The 22,029-nt window shown below is 41.0% G+C and overlaps 1 protein-coding gene across 7 annotated transcripts in view; it reads right to left on the bottom strand.

Moving 5' to 3' along the window:
- Positions 1–22,029, bottom strand: part of MYO16 (myosin XVI) — a 530,294-nt gene that overhangs the window by 15,522 nt on the left and 492,743 nt on the right. For all 7 annotated transcript variants that reach the window (XM_059995825.1, XM_059995821.1, XM_059995826.1 and 4 more), the window contains 2 exons: positions 16,989–17,147; positions 3,777–3,862 (listed from right to left, as the gene is read on the bottom strand). In XM_059995825.1, the coding sequence (XP_059851808.1) occupies positions 3,777–3,862; positions 16,989–17,147 (245 nt within the window). The remainder of the gene's footprint in view (positions 1–3,776; positions 3,863–16,988; positions 17,148–22,029) is intronic.

Below are 22,029 nucleotides of genomic sequence, written 5' to 3'. Positions count from 1 at the left end.
CTGGTGGGTGTGTTCTCAGTATTTCATTCAGTGCTGAGTCTCTTCTCCCCACTGACTTACCTCTAAGGGACTGCATCATGCCAAATGGTATAAACTTAAAAAACAATGATTTCACATGTTACAAAATGGCAAGTAGATAAATGGCATGGTATTTTTATAAACACTGTCTAATTCAAAAACCAACATGAAGTGGCTTCCTCAACCTCTGCGATTCCAGTGTTGAGAACTGGGAAATGCCACAAAGCCCCCCTTCAGGACTAGGATGTGGGATTCCACGATGTCACACCTTCACTGCTGGTTTACCTGCGCCCTGGGGTGCAGAAGGACATGAATAGTTCGCCGCGGTTCACGGCCTGGACCTACCAAGCCTTCTACATAAGGAGCATAAATGATCACAGCCACATACTCGATCCGGCTAGTGTCTCAGCTTCTACTAGTTCCAAATATTTTAAGCAAAATTGATTTTTACTACTTTTACATAAAGTCCTTACAGTTTGCAAATTGATTTTAAAAGTACGATGGAATAGAACATAAACTACATTTTCTATATTCTGTACCTTGAGAGAAGAAGCTATTTATGGAGGTGCTACACCTATTAGAAAATTGTTTACATCTACATTAAGAATAATGCACACTCTATGTAAAACTTGAAAGATGAATGGATAAAGAAGATGTGGTACATGTATACAATGGAATACTACTCAACCATGAAAAAGAACAAAATAATGCCATCTGCAGCAGCATGGATGCAACTAGAGATGATCATACTGGGTGAAGTAAGCCAGAAAGGGAAAGACAAACACCATACGATATCACTTCTATGTGGAATCTAAACTATGGCACAAGTGAACCTATCTACAAAACAGAAAGAGACTCACAGATATAGAAAACAGACTTGCCGTGGCCAGTGGGGAGGGGCGGAGGGAGAGGGGGATGGACTGGGAGTTTGGGGTTAGTTAGTAGATGCAAACTATTACATTTAGAATGAATAAACAACAAGGTCCTACTGTATGGCACAGGGAACTATATTCAATATCCTGTGATAAACCATAATGGAAAAGAAAATAAAAAAGGAGTGTATATATATGTATAGCTGAGTCACTTTGCCGTACAGCAGAAATTAGCATAACATTGTAAATCAACTATACTTCAATTTAAAAATATAGAGAATAAAAAATAAAATTAAAAAAAACCCTTTGATATGAAGTAACTTTTATAGATAATAACAATAAAATCAGATTAGTGTGTCAGTCAAAATTCTTCTTTGCAAGCAACAGAAACTAACTCTAACAGGTAGAAGATTTATTGGAAAGCAAAATAATTGGACATGAAGTTAAGGACAGGTTTGGCACATGGGCTGCACCCAAGGCGAACGCGGTGACCGGCGGTCACAGACACAGGCTAACATCTTTGGCCACTGGAGGGAACCACTGTGGCCAGATGACACCCCCATGGCGACATCTATCCTCGTCCCTTCCATCGTATGTCTCTCAACCCATAACCCATGGTGGATAGACAGAGCCCATCCCACATGCATTTATCCAGCTCTCAAAGGAAGGGAGGAAGGTGAAATCTCTCTCCTTATATTATCATGGTGGTAGGCCAGAAACTTAAATATGTGGCCGGCAGCTAAGAATACAAACCACAAATGTCCACTACAGTTACTTAAGATTTTCACCTTGACCAAAACTTCTTTAAATTTTATGTAAAAGTTGGATGACTCCTCCATTGCTTTTAATGTCATGGTAAGCTCACTTTCAGAAACAAGACATAGGATCTTGACATCCATTCAAACTGTGGACACTGCATTTTCCCTATGACCTCTGGCAAATTACTAAATCTATTTCTTGTTTTCTTTATCTACAGTAACACCCAGACATTTTATCTTCCTTAAAGGGATTTCATTAAAATCACTGATGATGCTAATTAAAACACAGACATCCTCAAATAGGAATTCAATTTTTAGTCAACATTTAATTTTATTGCTACATGCCCAATCAGTTCAGGGCTGATTTTATAGAATTCTTATTTAGTAGCCTTACTAGAAAGTCTAGAATTCAATATGCCTGTATGTGTCCATATTTCCTATATAAATGTCATACAAGAAGCATTTATGCTGAGAGATGTGTGGCCATTCAAGGCATAGTTCCACATAACTGTTATAGGTCCCCAACACTGACACGTGTGTCCTGCCAGGAGAATGCCCACACCAGGCATGGAAGAAAATGAGCCTGGTTTTCCATTTCCTTGAAAATATGCCCTGTGAGATAACTGGAGATTGTTTGCATTTGAAAACAAGCCCTTATTGAAAACTGGGAATGGAAAATTATTCCCGGTGGTCTTTCCCATCTCTCTTTGCATCTTAGCCAAATCCATGAAAGATCAGAGGGAAAGTTCCAGAGATGCCTATTTTATGCACCTTCTTTCAAAATTAACCCTTTTCTCTATGAACCCTGGAAAGGCTGTATCTATCACTGCGCTCTAACGTATAGGAGACGGTCCTATAATAAAAATCAAGCCAATGTTCTCTACAAGCAGGTTCTCCTGTGAATTATCATAGATAAAGCAGCTGTAATGCTTACAAGGTAAAGTAAATGCATCTCTAAGGAACAGAGGGGAGATTAGGACAATCTATTATTGCAAGCAATCAGCATTTTTTTTTTTCTATTTCAATGCCTATATATCAGCGTAAGTGATTTCAGCATATTGTCTACTGTAAGATTTATTTTTAAGATTAAATTATTGATTTTTCCCACTAGCTCATCAGTGTTATTTTAAAAATCTCAGCTGATAAGATAACCGTGCCTATATAATGTCAAATGTTCAGATGAAAAAAGATCTTTGGCTGGATAATTGGTTTCATGAAAACATCTGAATACTTGACTGAGTTTTTAAACGATTTTAATGTAGATATTTGACAAAGCAAAAGTTGTGCTGTAACTTCATAAAAAATAATCTTGCTGCTAAAGCAATAATCTTTAATATATTGATAATAAAATCTTTGATACATTGTTGGTTGTGTACCACCTTCAAAGCAAAGTCATATTTTTTGAAGATACTTATTGAAGGCAGTATTTTAAAACTCAACATAAAAAGGACACTACACTATTGATATGAATCCTTTATTCTTTCTACAAACACCAGAGTTTATTTTAAAGTGACAATCCTCTTTATTTTGGCAAAATTTTTGAGGCCAAACACATTGCGCGTACACGTGAAATTACTGAAGCACATCAGAACAGTTTTGTGAACTGCAATCTCATTTTGATTTTGCAGTGTTCTGATCATATGATAGTTTACAAATGAATTTGGATTACATGGAATTTGAGGTGGAAACTGAGAGATAATGGCCATGAAACCACAGGGACTTCAAGCATTTTCTTTCCATGTTGTCCTCACTTACAGCCTTCCTATTTCAGCTGAGGTCCAATGCAGGAAATACTAATGCCATTCAGCAGATGAAATATACCCTTCACCTGACAGTGACTTTAAAATGCCACTACATGAATTATGTCAGAACAGTTCATATGAAACCATCTATTAATTTTTATTTGTTTTGAATGTTCTTCTTTTTTTGAAACCAGCAGAAAATAGAGAGCAGTCACCTGATACAAAGGGAAAGAGAATGTTGAGGTGAAGAAACTTACAGCAGAGTTGAAAAGAACCGTGTTCCCTAGTCCAATAAGAACAAACACTCTTGGTCACACCTTCGTGAATCTCTTGTAGGCATTTAACATCAATTACCATAGCAAAGGTAAGCATTGAGGGGTCATTACCTGGGTGGTGTGACTCTCTCTATGTCTCTGAAGGGAGGAGGTCCCACTCCCAGACAACCTGGAGAATCCATCGTCTTCAGGTAAACCTATGGAGGTCAACACAAAATAGCCGTTAAGTTGTGTGTTCTTTCCCCAAATAAAGTAAGTCGTGTACTTACTGAACAAATTAAAATGGTGACATTTCACGGATTGAAATGAAGGTCCGTAAACACTCATTGAAAAATAAATTTCCCGAGGCAGCATGGTAATACCAGGTATTGCTGGAGTTCCATCTAATCAAAGAGGAAATGTACTGACAAAAAAAGCTGAAATGATCATGAAGAAATATGTCATAATAACACAGACGTGGGCAAAGAAGTACTGGAGGGGAGAAGGAAAACTTTTCTAGAGGCTGCAAATAGTCTGATGAAACACAGATGGGGAAAGAGAAGCCTGTGGGCAACGAAGGGTAAATGGGTCCCTGGGGTGACAGTTTGCTTCCCATTTGTGGGGTAGCAGGGTGGCTGAGAAGGGATGGAAGACAGATAAGATAAGACACCATCAAGTCTACGTGTCAGATGAACTGTATTGACTATCGTTCATTCTACACCCAAAGGAAAGGAGGAGATTGGGTGAAATTCCACGCAGAAAAGGTCAGGGTAGCTGCCCGATCACAACAGACCAATACATAACCAACCCTATAGGCTCAGTGGCGGGTCTGAGGCAACTTATATCTCCCACGATACAGAAGTACCCTCGAGGCTCCAAAAGGTTGTAGTAATTATCCCTCGTGACCCAAGCAGGGTTTTCCATCGTCAGCCTGGCTGACGTTTTGGGCTGTGTAATTCTCTGCTGGGGGTCTGTCCTGTGCATCTCCTACTCAGTTGTGGCAACCGAAAATGTCCCCAGACATTGCCAGATATCCCCCGGGAGGCAAAATCATCCCTGGCTGAGAAGCACTCTGAGAGAGGGATCAATCAGGTGACTTACTGATAAAAATGAATGGACTAAAGAGTAACAACTGTCCAAGGAAAGTTCAACCTAGACAACTTTAGATTCTGAAGTGATTGCTCCTCTCCTCTGAAATCGTAATTAACCAGTATGGTATAACGGATTAAACATGTACAGGATTCCTGATTTAAACATCATTAGAAAACCACTCATAGTTTTCCAGTTAGAGAGTTAGTTCTGCAGAGAAGTCCACGTCATCCTGTTAACACATAAGAAGTCTTCCCAGTTGATCTTGATATATATACAAATACCTTGGCATGGAAGGGTTAGTTCATTGAGACTGGGCGGGAGAGAGCCAGTATCTAGGAAGTGATAGACATACGGATGGGTGGTCATGGGGGGACTGGGTCTTGGTCAAAAGTAATAGCAATGTCTAAAGTTGCCCAGGGGAATACTGTATCGAGACCCGGGTAGCAGGTGTGGGGAAGGGTCCAATCAAGCAGTGAGTGTTAGAGTGATCGGAATCAATACAGAGGAAGGGTGGGTGGAAATCCAAGATCACACACAGGTTGGCGTTCCAGGCAACTAGATAAGCATAGTCACAATAAAATGTATGTCCAGGTAGCAGGGCAAAGCTAAGAGTTTGGGATTCATGGGAGACGGGGATGAAGGGCCCATTGACAAGCAAGACAAATGTCTGCTGCTAGAGAATCTGGTTCACTGGACGTCTTACAGAGACTAGGAACCTGGGGAAGGAGAAGAGTGCTGTGATCCGTTTTTTAAAACGAAATGATCAATTAGAAGATTGCTCGCTGAATCCGAACAGAAAGTCAGCTTAGTGCAGATCCAAACTCAGAGCCAAGTCATTAGCATGAACTGCTCTACACAGTGTCAACTAAATAAAGTTAGGGAATATCTAGGTCACCCTCCGAACAAGGCGCTGGGAAACGCGCCAAGACTCAAGAAAAGGTCTGCCTCCGAGATCTCAAATCTTCACGGTAATGCTTCTTAAGCAGAATACACAACAGAATGACTTAAGGGTTCCACAGGGCACAGGTGGCGTTGAGATGGATCTGGAGAAAGCAGGGATTCACTCTGGGTGAGGGATTAGAGGAAGAGTGACGGTGGAGATGCCAAAGGCTGTGGACCTTCCAGGATGGGGAGGATTTTGAAAGGTGAGCGAGGTTGAGGAAGGTCAGCCTGGCCAAGGGAACGGAAGTGCTGAAGCATCGTAACATGGAACACAAGATGTCTCCACGTCCTGGGGGTGGCCTGTAAGATGGCCGAAGTAGGGGACCTGGAGTGTGTAGTCCAGAAATTAAAGGCGTCACCTAACACTTCACAGAATCTGGCGATATTTGAAGGCAATGGGTAGCACTGTAGATTTCTGAGAAGGGCTGTGGCACCAGGGTACCGAAGTGGTGGGTGCAAAGGCATCTCTTACCTGTCGACTAAAGAAGGGTCAGGACAGATAGAGTCAGTGTCGGGGGTGGGGATGGAAGGTTGGGTGGTGACAGAGAGAGAGTAACAGAGAAGAAAGGGGCACTGGAGAAATTCTGGGAATGTCATTTCCTCTTGGTGATGCAGGAGGTGAGGGGGCTCCAGGGGAAGATGACTCTGGGGCAGCACTGACCCTGAAGGTCATAGCAGGGAGGTGAGAAAGCCCGGTTATGGCGAATACGCATGGGAGTGTGAACCCGGAGGCGCAAAGAAATAGCTGGAAGCACTGAAGGTGCAAAGGAGATTAGAAAAGGCAGGGTTTCTTTTCTTGGCCAACAAAACCTTTTATTTTGTTGCCATATTAGAAGCAGTACTTTTTAAAGGCAAATGATCTAAAAATGGCACCAAAGAAACACGCCATGAAGGAAAAGAAAATGTATCAATACTTCTATTCGAACCTTAAAAATAAATATACTTTAAAAATATCAAAAAAGTAAATTGCAAATTAAAAAAGAACATAGAACATTTAAATACACCAAATAAAAGGCTCTATTATTCTTAAAACATCCTACAAGTCAAAATAAAGGACCTACTTTCATATTTTAAAATATGGGCAAAGGCTCTGTTCAGAAAATGAGAGACTTTAAGTGACCACTAACTAATAAACAAGTTTATTTTCATTAAGTATTCCAAGAAGTGCACATAAAACTACAATAATTAACCCATCTTATCTATCAAGACAACAAATATCTCAAGACTTTATTACAGAAATTTCGTACATATAAAAGCAAAGGGAATATGGAGTGAAACTCCATGGACCCAACACCAAGCTTCAGGATTTTCAGTATTTCAGTCTTGTTTCATCTACTTCTCATTATCTTTTTAAAAAATTACAGAAATTATATTATTTCACCTGTAAATTCTTGAACACGTGTCCCTCATGTAGCTAAGGGACATTGTTACACAGAGGCATCAGAAGAACCCCAGAGCCTTGGGGTAGAGAATCCCACTGTGCTTTCCCACGGGGTTGAAGACCCCTGATTGGTGCTGGCGGCACATTCAAGGTTCATCTGAAGCCCCTGATTTGTTGACTTCCATCGGAAGTGGGGTGTCCATCACAGAACCATTTCTCACACATACTTATAAACCTGCTCTAGTTCTCTCAGGGCACAGCCCTCTCCCAGACCAGACTCTGGGGCAATAATTCCCAGCAAACACAGTTCTACGCCCCTCCTTCCATGTACTCTTTCTGCGGCAGCAACAGTGTGCTTCCCTTCCCTTGAACTCTACCCACATACCCCGACTTCCATTCATGTCAGAGGCTCCGAATCATAATGTCTGAACACCAGTGTAGACCATCAAAATGACCTGCGTGTTTGACTATACACACGTGGGTACTTGGGTCTATGTGTAAACGAGTTATAAGGCATTGATTCTAGACCTGTGTGGTCTTGGAGGAATTAATTCACTGCCTTATACCTCATCTATGTCATGTACATAATTCTAGTTTTTATTGGATAAATCCTCAGGGATCTTCTAGCTCTAAAATATCTAAGCCTTTTATGATATCTGTGTATAGGTAATATTTCTTGAGAGCTAATTTTAGCTAGCATCATCGTACTGATACTAAATCCTCATAACAATCCCACAGGGCAGGTCCTTTGATTGTCCCCATTTTTAAGCTGAGAAAACTGAGAATCGGAGAGGTTAAGTCATTTTCTCAGGGTCATGGAGTTAGCGTGCATCAGCCCTGGGTCCGAGCCCAGGCGGAGAGGAGCCGTGCGACACCGCTAGGAAATGGCAGAGTCAGCAGTTCCATCCGCCATTTTCAACCCGACTTCTCAACTACAGTGGAGGACACTGAATTAAATGAAGTCCAAATTAGAAATTATTCAATATGACTTCAAAGTATCTTTAATGAAACGGAGGAGTGGAGCAGGGCTTTCTGAATGCCTGAGGAGCTTGCTTTCTTGACAAACCTACGTTCTGCTGCTCAAAATAGATAATTGCACCAGATTCTAGATTGTCAAGTGAAGACTTGCTTCCCCTGGTGGTTTGGCTCTGAATCAGAAAGCAGTACGAATTCCAAAGAATCTATACAGTTCCTATAAAAAAGATGAGGTTGTAAAACCTATATTTGAATACATTTCATGGATTCTAACCAAGGGCTCCTTCGCTAGGGGTCTGGATCTTTCTTGAGCATGAGTGGAAAAAGCCATTCTCCAAAGTTCCCAGAGTCGATGTGGTTTGTTTCAATAGCACTAGGTTCAATGTGGCCTTGGAGTCTATAAGAATGCAGAGCTTCCGGTCTGGTAAATGGCCTCACCTCACCCAGTACTTTATCACCATAGATTATCCTTACCATGCACCGAGGATAAGCACAGCACAAATAAAGAAAGACAAGCTTCAGAGAATGGTAAATGGAAAATCAAATGTAATGACTGTATTCTTTAATTGTCTTTTTTTTTTTTTTTTTTTGCGGTAAGCGGGTCTCTCACTGCTGTGGCCTCTCCCCCCGCGGAGCACAGGCTCCGGACGCGCAGGCCCAGCGGCCATGGCCCACGGGCCCAGCCGCTCCGCGGCATGCGGGACCCTCCCAGACCGGGGCACGAACCCGCGCCCCCTGCATCGGCAGGCGGACCCCCAACCACTGCGCCACCAGAGAAGCCCCTTTAATTGTCATTTTTTCTGAGGCCCAGCCATAAAATGTGTAGTCATCACGCAGCAAGAAAGAAAATCATACTGAACATAAAAATGGCCTGGATAGAATCTGTCATATCCTTATTTCCCCACTAAACATCTTTAGATTCACAATATTTTGTTTGCTATAACTACAACGTTCTAGCACTAAAAACTGTTCTCTAATCTAATGATAAATAACCACAAGTCCAGGGAATAATTAAATATACAAAAAAAGATCTAAGTCTGTGTTCGCATCAGTAAAAGGATGGCAATTAAAGTAAGTGATAGCTATAATTACCCACACATAACTATATTTCAGCAAATGAACAAACAGATAATTATTTCTGGGAAGCAGAGGTAGCACGCAGATACTGGCATTCCAGAGAAATCGTCTCCTTGAAAATAACACTACTTCTGATTCAATGAAAACTTCAAGTTATTTTAAACATTTATTCCCATCTCGTGCCTTTATTTAGTAAGCATATTGACTATACGCTGTGAATTGGGAACCAGTACGACTAACCGATTTGAGTTATAATGACCATGTATATATCATGTGCTGTACATATATAACATCTGATCAGTTTTTAGCATACCGACCAGGAGAGGCTTTCTGACTCTGGTCCCGGCATAGGACTTACTGGTTCTTATGAAATAGGCAACATGATTCCTATCAGTAAATGCTGTTACTGAGTGCCTGCCTGAATACCCAGAGCATTGTGCCGGTATTTTAATAGTCATGGGAAGGTTTCAGGAGCCCAGAAGCTCATGGTGTCCACACAGGTAAATCAAAATAAACATGTCATGTTGCTTTGAAAGACTGAAATCCCAATTGAAATAATTTTCCTTTTGTGCACATAACTCGAGATTTTCAAGTGATCTTCAGTGAACAACAACGCAGAACTAGCTCTATTTTAAAATCTGGTCTCTATGAGCATTTAAGGGATAACGTGTAAATCTCTGTTTCAGGGTTTGAACATACGCTATCAGTTACATACTGAAGTTTTGAAGCCTGATATTCCTAAATATTGAATTTTATATGATTAATTTCAGGCAACATATTCCACAAAAATTTCCATTTGGTCTAGAGGGTTTTTTGGTTTGTTCTGTTGGTTTTGGGGTTTATTTTGATTTTTAGAGTAAGACTCAGAGTTTTTTGTGTTAAGTTTTCTAGGACCATTTACCAAGCCATAGCTTTTGGCTTTTGACTCAAAACACAGACAAATTAAATATTTTGGTAAAGGGGAGTGCCTATTTTCTCTTTCCTTGTGGTAGAATAAGATCACCCAAGGTGAGCTAGGGAGGATGGCGGGGAGTAAAAATTTAATAAAAATGAAAGGATATATGTTACCTTTTTAAATGTTTTTGCATTCAGTTTTGATCATCCAATACATTTTAAATTCCCTTTTTGTTTAGCAGCTATCATTAAATACTCCAAAATTGGAAATAAAAAATGAATTAATTACCTTCTTACTAGATATATGCAACCTTCGTGAAATATTCTCTTATCACATACTTGTTGACTTACTGCTATCACTCAAATTCCATTGTTATTATTTTAAGAATATTGAATTTCAGTATAAGGGTATACAACGTTTTTGTTATCCTTTTTGTAAAGGGTTATCATCAGAGGTTTCAGAAAGCAATGGTTTTAAAAGAAAGATCATATCTCCATATTTCCATCTAGACACACACACACACATAAATCTGAACGTGACACATTAACATGGAAAGTTTTACAAAATGTCTATTTTAATCAAGTTGGAGTAATCCATCATAAACACTCAGTTTTATTTTAAGGATAGAAAATCAGGAGGTAATTCTAACATGCAACAAATAGGGCTGGGTTATTTTAAATCATGTTCGTCCTATCTGATGAGATGCTATGCATCCTGTACAATTAACGGCCAACTGTAAGCAATGCAGACCTGCATTTGTTGACCTAGAGATAGACCACGTGAGATTTCTAAGGGAAAAAAGCAGATTGTTAAAACCACATGTACAGTATAACTCAAGCTTTATAAAAACAAAACCAAACATCTTATATAAACACACACATATACTTGTATGAAAAAAACCAGAATTCTACACAGTGGAATATTAGACACGTTTTGGGTATTTCTGGGGAATACAAGGAATGGTAGGTTTTACTCATTGTTTATTCTTTCCTGTATTTTCCAAATTGTCACATAAAACATGTACAGCTTTTGTAGCCTGCATAAAATTAAAACGCCAGATGAATAGTAATATGTTGTTGAAGAAGAGAGGAGAAAACTTAGGAAAGACCCATGCTCTGGGAACCTGGGAACCGGTACGTCTGTCTGTTCTTGGTAACTGCAGCTCTTTTCCCTAGAAATCTTTACCGCAGGTCTAAAAATCCTTCTGTATCTTCCCAGTGTCATTTCCTCCCATCGTACCAAAAAGCCTCTGTCTTACGAGCCAAATACTTCCAACCAATCGTTACATGGAATCCCTGCTTAATATGGGGGGAGGGAAAGCATTCAGAAACACTTTGGGGCTTTTTCTCTGTGTGTGTGTGATGAAAACAATCCTTTTCCTGCGTGCCAACAGAACACTCCCGCATTACCCTGGGGTCCTTGATGCTAAGCTTGAACAAGCCCTGCCCTAATCATCTATCCACCCCATGACTCCTTCCAAGTAAAGCGCGACTTGTGATGAGAATCGCCTGGCTAGATCTTCCCCAAGACCCATTCGCCCCCTCCTGCTGGGCAGGTCAGCAATGAACATTCTCGGGTCAGCAATGAACATCCTTGGGCGAGCAACGTGCTCAGATGAAAAACTACATCCCCCGACCTTACTTGGACCTGGAGGGAGGCCAGAGATAGGATGGTGAAGCCAGAATCTCTTGACGGCCATGGAGTACCACCATCCTGCCTACCTAACAGCCATTCTGAAATACCCTCCCTCCCTCTTTCTCTCCCATTTTTTTTTTTTTAAAGTGAGGAACTGTAACTACCACACAAGTCAAGAAAGAGAACATTGTCCATTACCCAGAAGCTCCCAACATTCTCTCTCAAATGGGTATTGGCTCTTTCTCCTCCGAAGGAAATCCCTGCCCTAAGCTTCCTGGTGATCCTTTCACAAAGCTCCGCCTCCCGGTCAGCCAGTTCTGAAATTCTATAGGGTCTGTAGTAGGATCACGTGGCGGTTTTAATGTGCATTTCTCTAATTACGAATAAAGTTGGACATCATTAAAAATGTTGACATGCCTTTTCATTTGTCCTTTCTGTTTTTCTGTTCAGTAGTTTTTGTTTGTTTTTAAGTAAACTCTGAATATGGCCCTTTGTTGGTTAAATGTGTTGAAAATATTTTATCCCATGACACACATATACATATATATATGTGTGTGTGTGTATATATATATATATTTTTTTTTTTTTTCCTTTACGGTTAGCACTTTTTTGTATCCTGTTTAATTTGTTTAAGAAGTCCTTTCTTTTCCCATCTCTGAGGTTAAAAAATTATTATTCTATATTTTCTTCTATAAAATTTATTTTACATTTGACGTTTAGATCTAAAATCTACCAGGGATTGTGTGTGTATAGTGTAAGGTAGGGGTCAAGTTTCATTTCTGTTCCTCACATGGACTGCAATTGATTATTCTTCCTCCAATGCCAATTCTGTCATAAATTAAGTGGTTATTTATGCAAGCTGGGAGAGGTTTCTGCTTTAATTTTTTTTCTTCTCCTTCTTCATTCTTATTCTCTGGAAGAGTCTGTATAACAGTGGAATTATTTCATCCTTAGAATTTTGAGAGAACTTACCAGAAAAATCATTTGGGCCTAGAGTTTTCCTTGTAGGAAAGTATTCATTTACAAACACAATAATTTAACATTTACATTACTATTTAGCTCTCCTATTTCTTTTCTCTATTTTGGGTTAGTTGTAATTTTTTTGGAGAAAAGTATTCATCTAAATTCACAAATTTATTTTGCCATAAAGCTGTTTATAATATAATCATTATCATTTTTTTAATTTCTGGAAGATCTGTGGTGGGTTCCCTTTTTCATCCCAGAATTGGCTACTTGTGTCCACTTTATTTCTCTATCACCCTTGAAAGAGAATTCTCAATTTTATTAATGCTTCAAAGATTTTTTTTCAAAGAATTAACATTTGACTTTGTTGCTTATTTTATATTTCAGTAACTTAGGTTCTTGTCTTTCTTGAATCTATTGATTACTCAGCAATGTAATTTTTAACTTCCAAACAGAACTGTTGTTGTTTTTAATATGTGCATGCTCTATCTTTTCCTTTTCTATCCCTTCACATTTAAATTTTCAGCATCCTCATGTATTACATGTTTTCAGAAACTTTAAGCTTCAAAATATTGTATTAATTGATTTTTAATGTGAACTTACACTAAATAAGAGTCTTAAAGTTTAATGGAATTCAATTGAGTTTAAATTACTTTCATGTGTGCTTTTTTGTCTACCATCTGAGACTTTTCAATTTGTTGTACCTTGAAGATATTCCTATTCTACCCCTTTTGCTATCTTCTAGGTTGATTGACTTTTTATTGTTCTATTTTACTCTAATAGTTTGGAAATTATACACCTCTCTACTGTTCTTTCAGTGGTTACCTTTGAAATTATAACCTGTTAATGTGATTTATCAGTGTATAATAGTAAATATTATTTTTACCCCCTCCTACCTTTACTTAGTTTTTTATTGTTCATTTTTCCTTCTTTTACCTGAGCATTCTGGGTCTGCCCATGTTTAATTCTTTCAGTTTTTGTTTTGTTTTGTTTTGATAAGATATCCTTAACTCCCTTCATTCTTACAGAAGTATTTTACTGTTTGTAAAATTCTAGATCGGCAGTTACTTTATTTGAGCATGTTAAATATGTTATTTCCTTGTCTTTGGACTTCCACTGCTTCTTTAAAGGTAATTTGTCTTTTTTTTTCCTTTTTAACCTCTGGCTGCCTTTAAGATTCATGCTTGCTTACCAGTGTCTCACTACGATACGCCTAGGAGTATTGTTCTTTGTATTTATTCTACTCAGGCTTTTTTTTCTTTAAACAAAAGTGACATTTACAGAAAGAGAGATTCACCTTTATTCTACGCACCTGCCTATAAATTTATAGGAACACACTCATTCCTGTTTGTCAATACCACCACATGCCCCTCTGTGGTCTGCTGTGGTCTGAATGTTTGTGTCCCCCTAAAACTCATATGTTGAAGCCCTACCCCCCAGTGCAGTGGTGTTAGGAGGTGGAGCCCTTGGGAGGTGATTAGGTCATGTGGTGGAGGCTCCATGAATGGGATTAGTGCCCTTATAACAGGGACCCCGGAGAGCTAGCTCCTTCCTTCCACCACGTGAGGGCAAGCAGGAAGCTGGCAATCTGCAACCTGCAAGAGGGCTGTCATCGGTGTTGGCACCCTGACCTTGGACTCTAGCCTCCAGAACTGTGGCCAACACATCACTGTTACACAGCCTGTGTACCGGCCTGTAACATTTTGTTACACAGCCCAGCCCTGGCCACTGCACCCAGCCTCTGGTAACCACTCATCTCTTACTGTCCCTGTAGTTTGCCTTTTCCCAAATGTCATATAAATGCAATCATACTTAGAGTCTTTTGATTCGTTTTTCACTCAGTGCAATGCATTTGTGATGCACCCATTTTGTCGTGTGTAATAATGGTTCCTCCTTTTTTATTGCGGAGTTGATCCATGCACTGATCAGCCTGTGAAATGCTCCTGATGGGCCCACCCAGAGGCACTCACACCTCATGTAACCTCTTCCCACGATTCGACTGGACATATGGCCTGAATCCAACAAGCTGGATGAGGTTGGAGTGCTGGCTGTCCCCTCCAAGAGCAGCCGTGCAGTGGGCGTGGCTTCCATCCTGGGTGCTCTTCCTTGCTTTCCCATGGACCGCTTGCTCTGGGGGAAGCCAGCCGCCCTGTTGTGAGGCCTCCCTTGTGGAGATGCTCCTGTGAGTGATGTTGAAATCAGACCATCTTTCCAACCAGCCTCAAGATGACTACAGTTTTGACTGATAGCTGATCGCTTCCTCGTGAGGGACCCTGAACCAAAGGCACTCGGCTCAGCCGCACCCAGATTCCTGACCCACAGAAACTACAAAACAACAGCCTCTAAGTTCTGGAGGGTAATTTTTACACAGCAATTAATAACGAATACAGTCCAGTCACCAACTGAAGGACAATTCATTTATTTCCAGTTTTAGGTGATTATGAATAAAGGTAGGATACACATTTGCATACAGGTGTTTATATGGACGCTGTTTTCATTTCTCTTCGGTAAACACCCAGGAGGGGGGCTGCTGGGTCATATGGAAAGCGTATGTTTATGAGAAACTGCCAACTTAAACCTGTTTCTTAGTGCTTTCATCAGTGTTGGAGAATTCTCTCCCATTTCTCACCACATCTTTTCTCTTGCCCACAGACTCTCTCTCCTTTTCCCAGAATTCCAAAAACAGTTTTCAGCATATCCCTCAGGTCTCTAAACTATGTTACTGGAATATAGGTTCTAAACCATTTTCTGGAATTTCCACTCTTCTGCTTCTTTGCGTTTCATTCTTGATATTTTCTGACTTACCTTCCACTTCCCTAGGATTTTTTTTTAATGGCTGTGTCTAATTGACTTTAACCTCATCCTCTATTGTACTTAGTTTTATGACTGCATTTTTCAATTTCAGAATTTCCATTTAACACATTTTCAAGGTTTCTGATTTCTGCTGAGATTCTCATTCTTTTATCTCCTTAGGCCTAGTAAACATACTTATTTTAAAGTATATGGTTTTGAACTCCAATCTTTTGAACCCCCATGGATAATACACTGCAACGGATTGCTATTTCTGCTTGTAATTTTCATCTGCTTTTGTGTCCTCATGTGCCTGGTTCTTTTTGATTATGTGTTGAACTTGGTATTTGAAAAATGGTTTGTAAGAACATTCTGAAGTCTAGAATACTGTAATTGTCCTTTGGGATAGATTATACTTTTTTTCTCCCAGGTACCTGTGGGCCCTGTCAATCTTGGAGGACCTCATTCCTGCCCCAGGGATTGAGAAGATTCATAGCTGAGCTGGGGTTCCTGGTTTTTCTTCTGACTCTCAGGATGGACCCTTCAAGGTTTCACCCCAGGGCCCTGGCAGGTGCTGGGCTCAGCCTGTCCCCACAATCCTAAAAGGCACAGCCAAGCTTCTCAGCTACCTCCTGTGGACTCAGTGAATGCCCCCAACGTCCTTCAGAGAAAAGCCTAGAATATAGGCTTCTTTGCTTGGCCTTCATTGCATCCCATGCCCACCTTCTCAGTCTCTTCAAGAAAAGATTGGTCTGAATTTTCCCTTCAGACAATACTAGAAGCCCTGGGCTTCTTCTAGTGTGGGAGGAATAAGCTACTTGTTTAAGCCACTATTAGACAGGGTTTGGATACACACAGTCAAGCCAATTTCTACAGGATACCTTCACTGATACACTCACATCGAACACCTAAAGCCAGTGTGGTGTTTACCATTCCTTCAGTATTATTTTCCTTCACACTTTTGAGGAATGAAAAGAAAAAGGGGAGGGGGGAGGGATAAATTAGGAGTTTGGGATTAAAATATACACACTGCTATATAAAATAATAACCAACAGAGACCTATTGTATAGCACGGGAAACTATACTCAATTGCTTGTAATAATCTATAAGGGAAAAGAACACACACACACATATATATATATACATACACATATACACACACACATATATATCTGAATCACTTTGCTGTACACCTGAGACTAACCAACATTATAAATCAACTATATTGCAATAAAAAATTTTTAAAAAATAAATAAATTTTTAAAAGAAATGAAAAAGATATATTTTTCATTAAAAATACTGTTAGAGCATCCATCGCCTCCTTCTGCCCAGTATACGTCTCATTTTATACTGGTTTCCACAGACCAAATACTCCATAAAAATCTCTGAAAAGTCAACTAATACCGAATGCAATTTGAATTCTTTAACTTGAAAATAAGAAGTTGACAACACACCCTAGAGTGATATTTCATACTCTATACCCTTTTCCAGTTTTTAAGCCTACTTCATTTTGGTTTTAATTCCATTCTCCCTAGAAAGTTGCTACAACTTAGAACGTATATCTACTTACTTCCGGGTGTAACGACGTGCTTACCGTTTGCGACGGAATTTCCATTTTCGGCAGTGATCGCGCTGGAGAGTGAATTAGATAATTGAATCCCATGGTTATTTGCATTTCTATCTTGGGTCTCTGATGCAATTTCTGATGTACCAAGATCATCTCGGCTAGTAAGGTTCATGTTAGTTTCAAAACCTGAAACAAATTGTAAAAACAATTCTTCTTTTCTGATAAAGTGTACTGAGCAATTTGAATCAAATAGTGGAAGGAAATAATAAAACTTATGAAAACAAACATTAATGATGTTTGAAACAGTAAATTAATAATCACCCTTAATCAAACGTATAGCCTACAACATATTCACCAAATTTTGACATAATACTGTTAAACATAATGGGATGCATTCAGTGGCAATAATGAATTTCATAACTTGTTATTTTCAAACATTATTATGAAATCTATAAAGAATTTTTGATGTCATACGTCTAATTACTTGTCATTACAGAACTGCCTATCTTGGGAAGGTTATCTCCTAAAAGAAGCATAGCAATCTATTCATGTTTCAGAAATTTTCTGAGTTTTTAAATGAAGTGGAGCTGAGGCAACCTTATAGCTTTGAAAAAAATGTAACATATATTTTCGCTATTGTTACAAAGTTTATTATCCACTTAGGAATACTAAACTTCAAAATCCTACTTCTGCATTCTATACGGTAACAAAATTACCTAAATGTTTAACACATGTGCTGTACTGAGTTCTCTGAGGTGAAGAACACAGACGCCACTGTCCAAATTAGACTGAAAGACATGCTCCCACCCTCTGGGGAATTTCTGTTCACCATCAGGGATTTGCCATGTTGCTTCTGCCCCTTGTCTGCGGTGCTTAGTAGGTTCTGGGTATCTCTTAGTCAGACTGTTCTGAAGTTTTAGGCCAATACATGATTCAAAAAGGATCATAAATGTAATATGCCTTATTATATTTTACGGATGAAGGAACAGTTTACCCACCGTGACGGCAGAAGGAAGCAGCGGGCCAGCCCCCCCAGAGCTCATCTCCAAGGCTGGGCTTGACAGCATCCTAGCTCTCCCTCCTGGATGCTGTCTCCCCTTGCCCTTGAGACTTGCACTCAAACAGCACCCAGGCCCTCAGCATTTACCCAGATGCTCACACGGACACGTCCTGATGCCTGGGATGCGCATTCCCTATGCCTGGGACGCCCTCTCCCCGCTCAGCCCTCTTCCCTCCCCACCATCAGTAATCTTGTTCAGAGCATCTTCTGTGCAGCGCAGTGGCCGCTCCTTTACACGTGAGCAGGTCTGGTGTGCCCAGACAGGAGGCCGTTCTGGGGCTTAGAGAAGGAAGAGTTGGACAGATAGAATGAGGGCAAAATGAGCAGGGCTTTGACAACCAGGTGGAAGAGGTTCTATTTCCACGACCCAGGGAGTAGCTCCAGACTCCTTGCATTTAAAAAACAAGTAAAAAGGCTTTGGCCAGGCCAAGGCGGGCATCGCGGCCAAGGAGAGGTCGGGGGAGCTTCACCATCTCAGCTCTTGATGGCCAGAGATTATTGAATGGGCTGGAACTGAAAGAGTATCTATTCAACTTGGTCAACTCTATTTTGCCTTTTTAAAAATCATCTTCTGAAAATTAGTAAAACAGGTTTGGTGTTAAAGCGATCTCAAGACACAGACATTCACCTGCTTTTATTTCTCTTTAAGCTTTTTTTTTTCGCTCTTTAATTCAGTTGTTTATTGAATGCTTACTCTGGCCAGACTCTCTCCACTAGCTGGAGGTCCAGAAATGAGCAGACAGGTAGCTTGGAGCGTCGCCCGCGGGACCGTGATTGACAACAACAAGCAGAGGAAGGAGCAAGAAGATGAAGGAACTTGGTGGGCTCCCAGCTGGGTGGCAGTGGGGCTGGGAACCTTCTCCAGGGGGTCTTGTTTAGGCTCAGAGCGTGAAGCAGGGCGGAGCACCTAGGTAACAGGGACATCCTCTTAGGCCTGGCGGTACAGGACCCAGTACTCTGAGACACTGTGTGAACTCCTGGTACGAGTATGTGATGCTAGCTTCCCCCAGAATGGATTTCTATCTCATAAACAACTGCTATATGTAAACTATAGTCGAACCCTCCATTTTTGCTATTAAAATTTTAAAAAAATCTTCATATGTCCAATCAGCAGGTTCACTTGTAGCCAAAAAATGTTTGAAAATGTGTCTCAAAACTTAGGCTGTGATCCTTACGTTATCTACTAACATTTTCTCTATGTTTTTATCGTAAGAGCGCACGTCTGTCTATTCCAAGGATGGCTGTGGATTGGAATAAGGGAGCGAGTCCTTCTTAAGATGGAAGAATAAGTGGTCAACCTGATGACAATTATTCACACTGTTCTTACGGTAATTACCATCTCCTGCACTTTTATTATGTGCTAATCCCCTGCTAGAGGTGGGGCTTGACTTACTTCTCATTTTCATAACAATTCTGAAGAGCTGTCACTCCCTCGCCTGTTTTTGAGATGAGGTCACTGAGGCCTGAGGAGGTGAATTTACCCGCGAACATTTCACAGTGAGCCGGTGTGTTGCCGCTGGGTTTAGACCTAGGTGTGCAGGGCTCTGCCGTCCACCCACACCCATTCTTTGGCTTGGCCCTTCCTAAAGGCTTTCTTCCTTATTTCCTTTGCTGATGTAAAGAATAAAGCATCTTCTTTTCTGTGCCTGTATCACCCATGCCTCAGTGGTGATGAACTGGGAACCCCAGCTTGAAAAACTGTCCTCTAGACGCTGAAATAGAGTTGCGACATCAATATCGACATCGCCACTTTGGGGTTATGCTTGTTCATGAATATTAACCGAGGGATTCTTGGTCACCACGTTCTGTGTCAGCCTCTTCTCATAAACACCCTGGCTCCACGCTGAACCCGTGCATGAGAGCCTGTGCCCCAACTTGTTCATTTCTCGATTCAACCCCAATGAGGTTCTGACTCTCAAAAATCTGATTTTGCTGTAAAGTTGTCAGTTTCATGCAAGAACGGTTGCAACATTCCTCGTCAAAAGGACACCCATTATTTAAACACCAAAGGAACTGCAACGGCATCCCGTCAAGAGGACCCTGGCATGAAGTCTGAAGAAGGCTTGGCTATAAAAGTGCAGGTTCAGGATGCACATTTTGTGGAAAATTTAAAAAAACAACACAGATCAAATACAGTCATCAGGTTTCTTCGTGCCTCCAAGCCGTGGTCATCGGGGTTTTGAGGGTGAAGAAAAGTCACACCAAAAGAAAATATTTGAGATTCTCGATGAATCTAAGCAAACAAGTAGGGAAGTGAGGGCTGGAAAATCCCACATAGAGATTTAAGGGTGTGTCTGAGTCTTTTATGTATCTCTGCATCTTGTGAAATCAGTGGCCTGTGTATTTCAGGGGCAGCCTTCTGATGGGCGCATCGTAACATTAGCTAATTCGAATTCCTGTGGAATTTTCTTGCAGCCTGTGAACAGGGTTTCTCTGTGACCGCCCCCTGCTTCCTGGTGCTGTTCTCACAGGTACAGGAAAGATGAATCACATCGGGGGATGTGACTCAAAGATACAGTCTCAGTCTTCACATTAAGATATGATGATCGAACACAAGTACGCAATGAAGGCGCATTCAAGTTGAGTATGAGTCGAACGAGACAATTCTACCGAATCTCGAAATATGAATATGCAAAGACAATTCAGTAGCCTAGTGCTAGCTTTTATATAACCAGAGTATCAGGCTGGGTGGGCGTGATGTTCTGAAAACTGTGGTTTTCCATAGGAGATGATACTGCACCTCACACCCGTCCCCCCCCACCCCCAACCTCTCCAGGGGACATCTGACACTGTCTGGAGACATTTTTGGTTGTCACACCGGGGAGGTGGGTGCTACTGGCATCTAGTGGGTAGAGGTAAGGGACGCTGCAAAACCCCCTACAATGCACAGGACAGGCCTCCAGGATGAAGACTGGGGGACAAGACATCTGGCCTGGGATGTCAATAGGGCCGAGGTTGACAAGCCCTGCTTTAAAGGCTAAGTCATGGGATTTCCCTGGTGGTCCAGTGGTTAAGACTCCACGGTTCCACTGCAGGGGACGCTGGTTCGATCCCTGGTCGGGGAACTGAGATGCCAACGGGTCACGTGGCACAGCCAGAAGAAAAAAAAAATTTTTTTTAATTAAAAAAAAAAGCTAAGTCAGTTCACACCATTTCCCACTCACATCTCTCCACCGGTTTCTTATTTTGCTCAGATCACGATCCAAAGGCTTCCTGAGGCTGAGGGACCCTCCAGGACCCCGCTCCCTGCTCGCCTTGGACCTCATTTCCAACTGCCCATCTGCCGCACCCCTCCCCAGCCCCACCGGCTTCTCTGCATCCCTCCACTCATCCTCTCACTCTCCCGGAGTGAAGCCAGGGGCTCTGTGCTTTGTTCAGGGCTCCGCGCAAACCACCCCGAGCAGAAAGGCCTTTCCAACCACCTTCCGGAAAACGGCACCCCTCTCCCTTCCCCAGGTCAGTTTCTGTCCTCACAACTTGCTTTAGCTTTCTACACGGTCCTTCTCATCGCATGACATGTTACGCTTCAAGCGTTTGTTTTCTGTCTCCACCTTCCAGAAAATCGACACCACGAGCTCAAATGCAATCTTGGTGCCTCCAAGGGTGCCTGCACACAGTAGGTGCTCAATAAGTATTTGTTGAAAGAGAGAGAAAAAAGAATGAATAATAAATGAATACAACATTGCTATAAAAAATCCACTTTCTTAAAGAAACCACACTCTGTGTAACTGCGAAATAGTTGACAAGTTCACCAACTGAAGAATTCATGTGAATTATGACAGAGAAATCATACACCACAGTAATCATTTCTCCCCATTCACATGAGATTACTGGAAACATATAGAAGGATTTCCACTGTTAATGATATGCCTTGAGCTCTAATCTCCACTTATTTACATTTTAAGGTAAGGGAATTTCAGTGTGTGTGGTAAACACGTTTTACTCATTCAAAGGGCCAGAGCTGTTTGCTTTCTGCCTAAGAGTGTTAAACTGGACAAGACACAATAG

The sequence above is a fragment of the Delphinus delphis genome, chromosome 18, assembly GCF_949987515.2.
Source record: "Delphinus delphis chromosome 18, mDelDel1.2, whole genome shotgun sequence".
NCBI lineage: Eukaryota > Metazoa > Chordata > Mammalia > Artiodactyla > Delphinidae > Delphinus > Delphinus delphis.
Note: the sequence above shows the minus strand (reverse complement) of the source record. Positions and strands in the feature narration are given on the sequence as shown.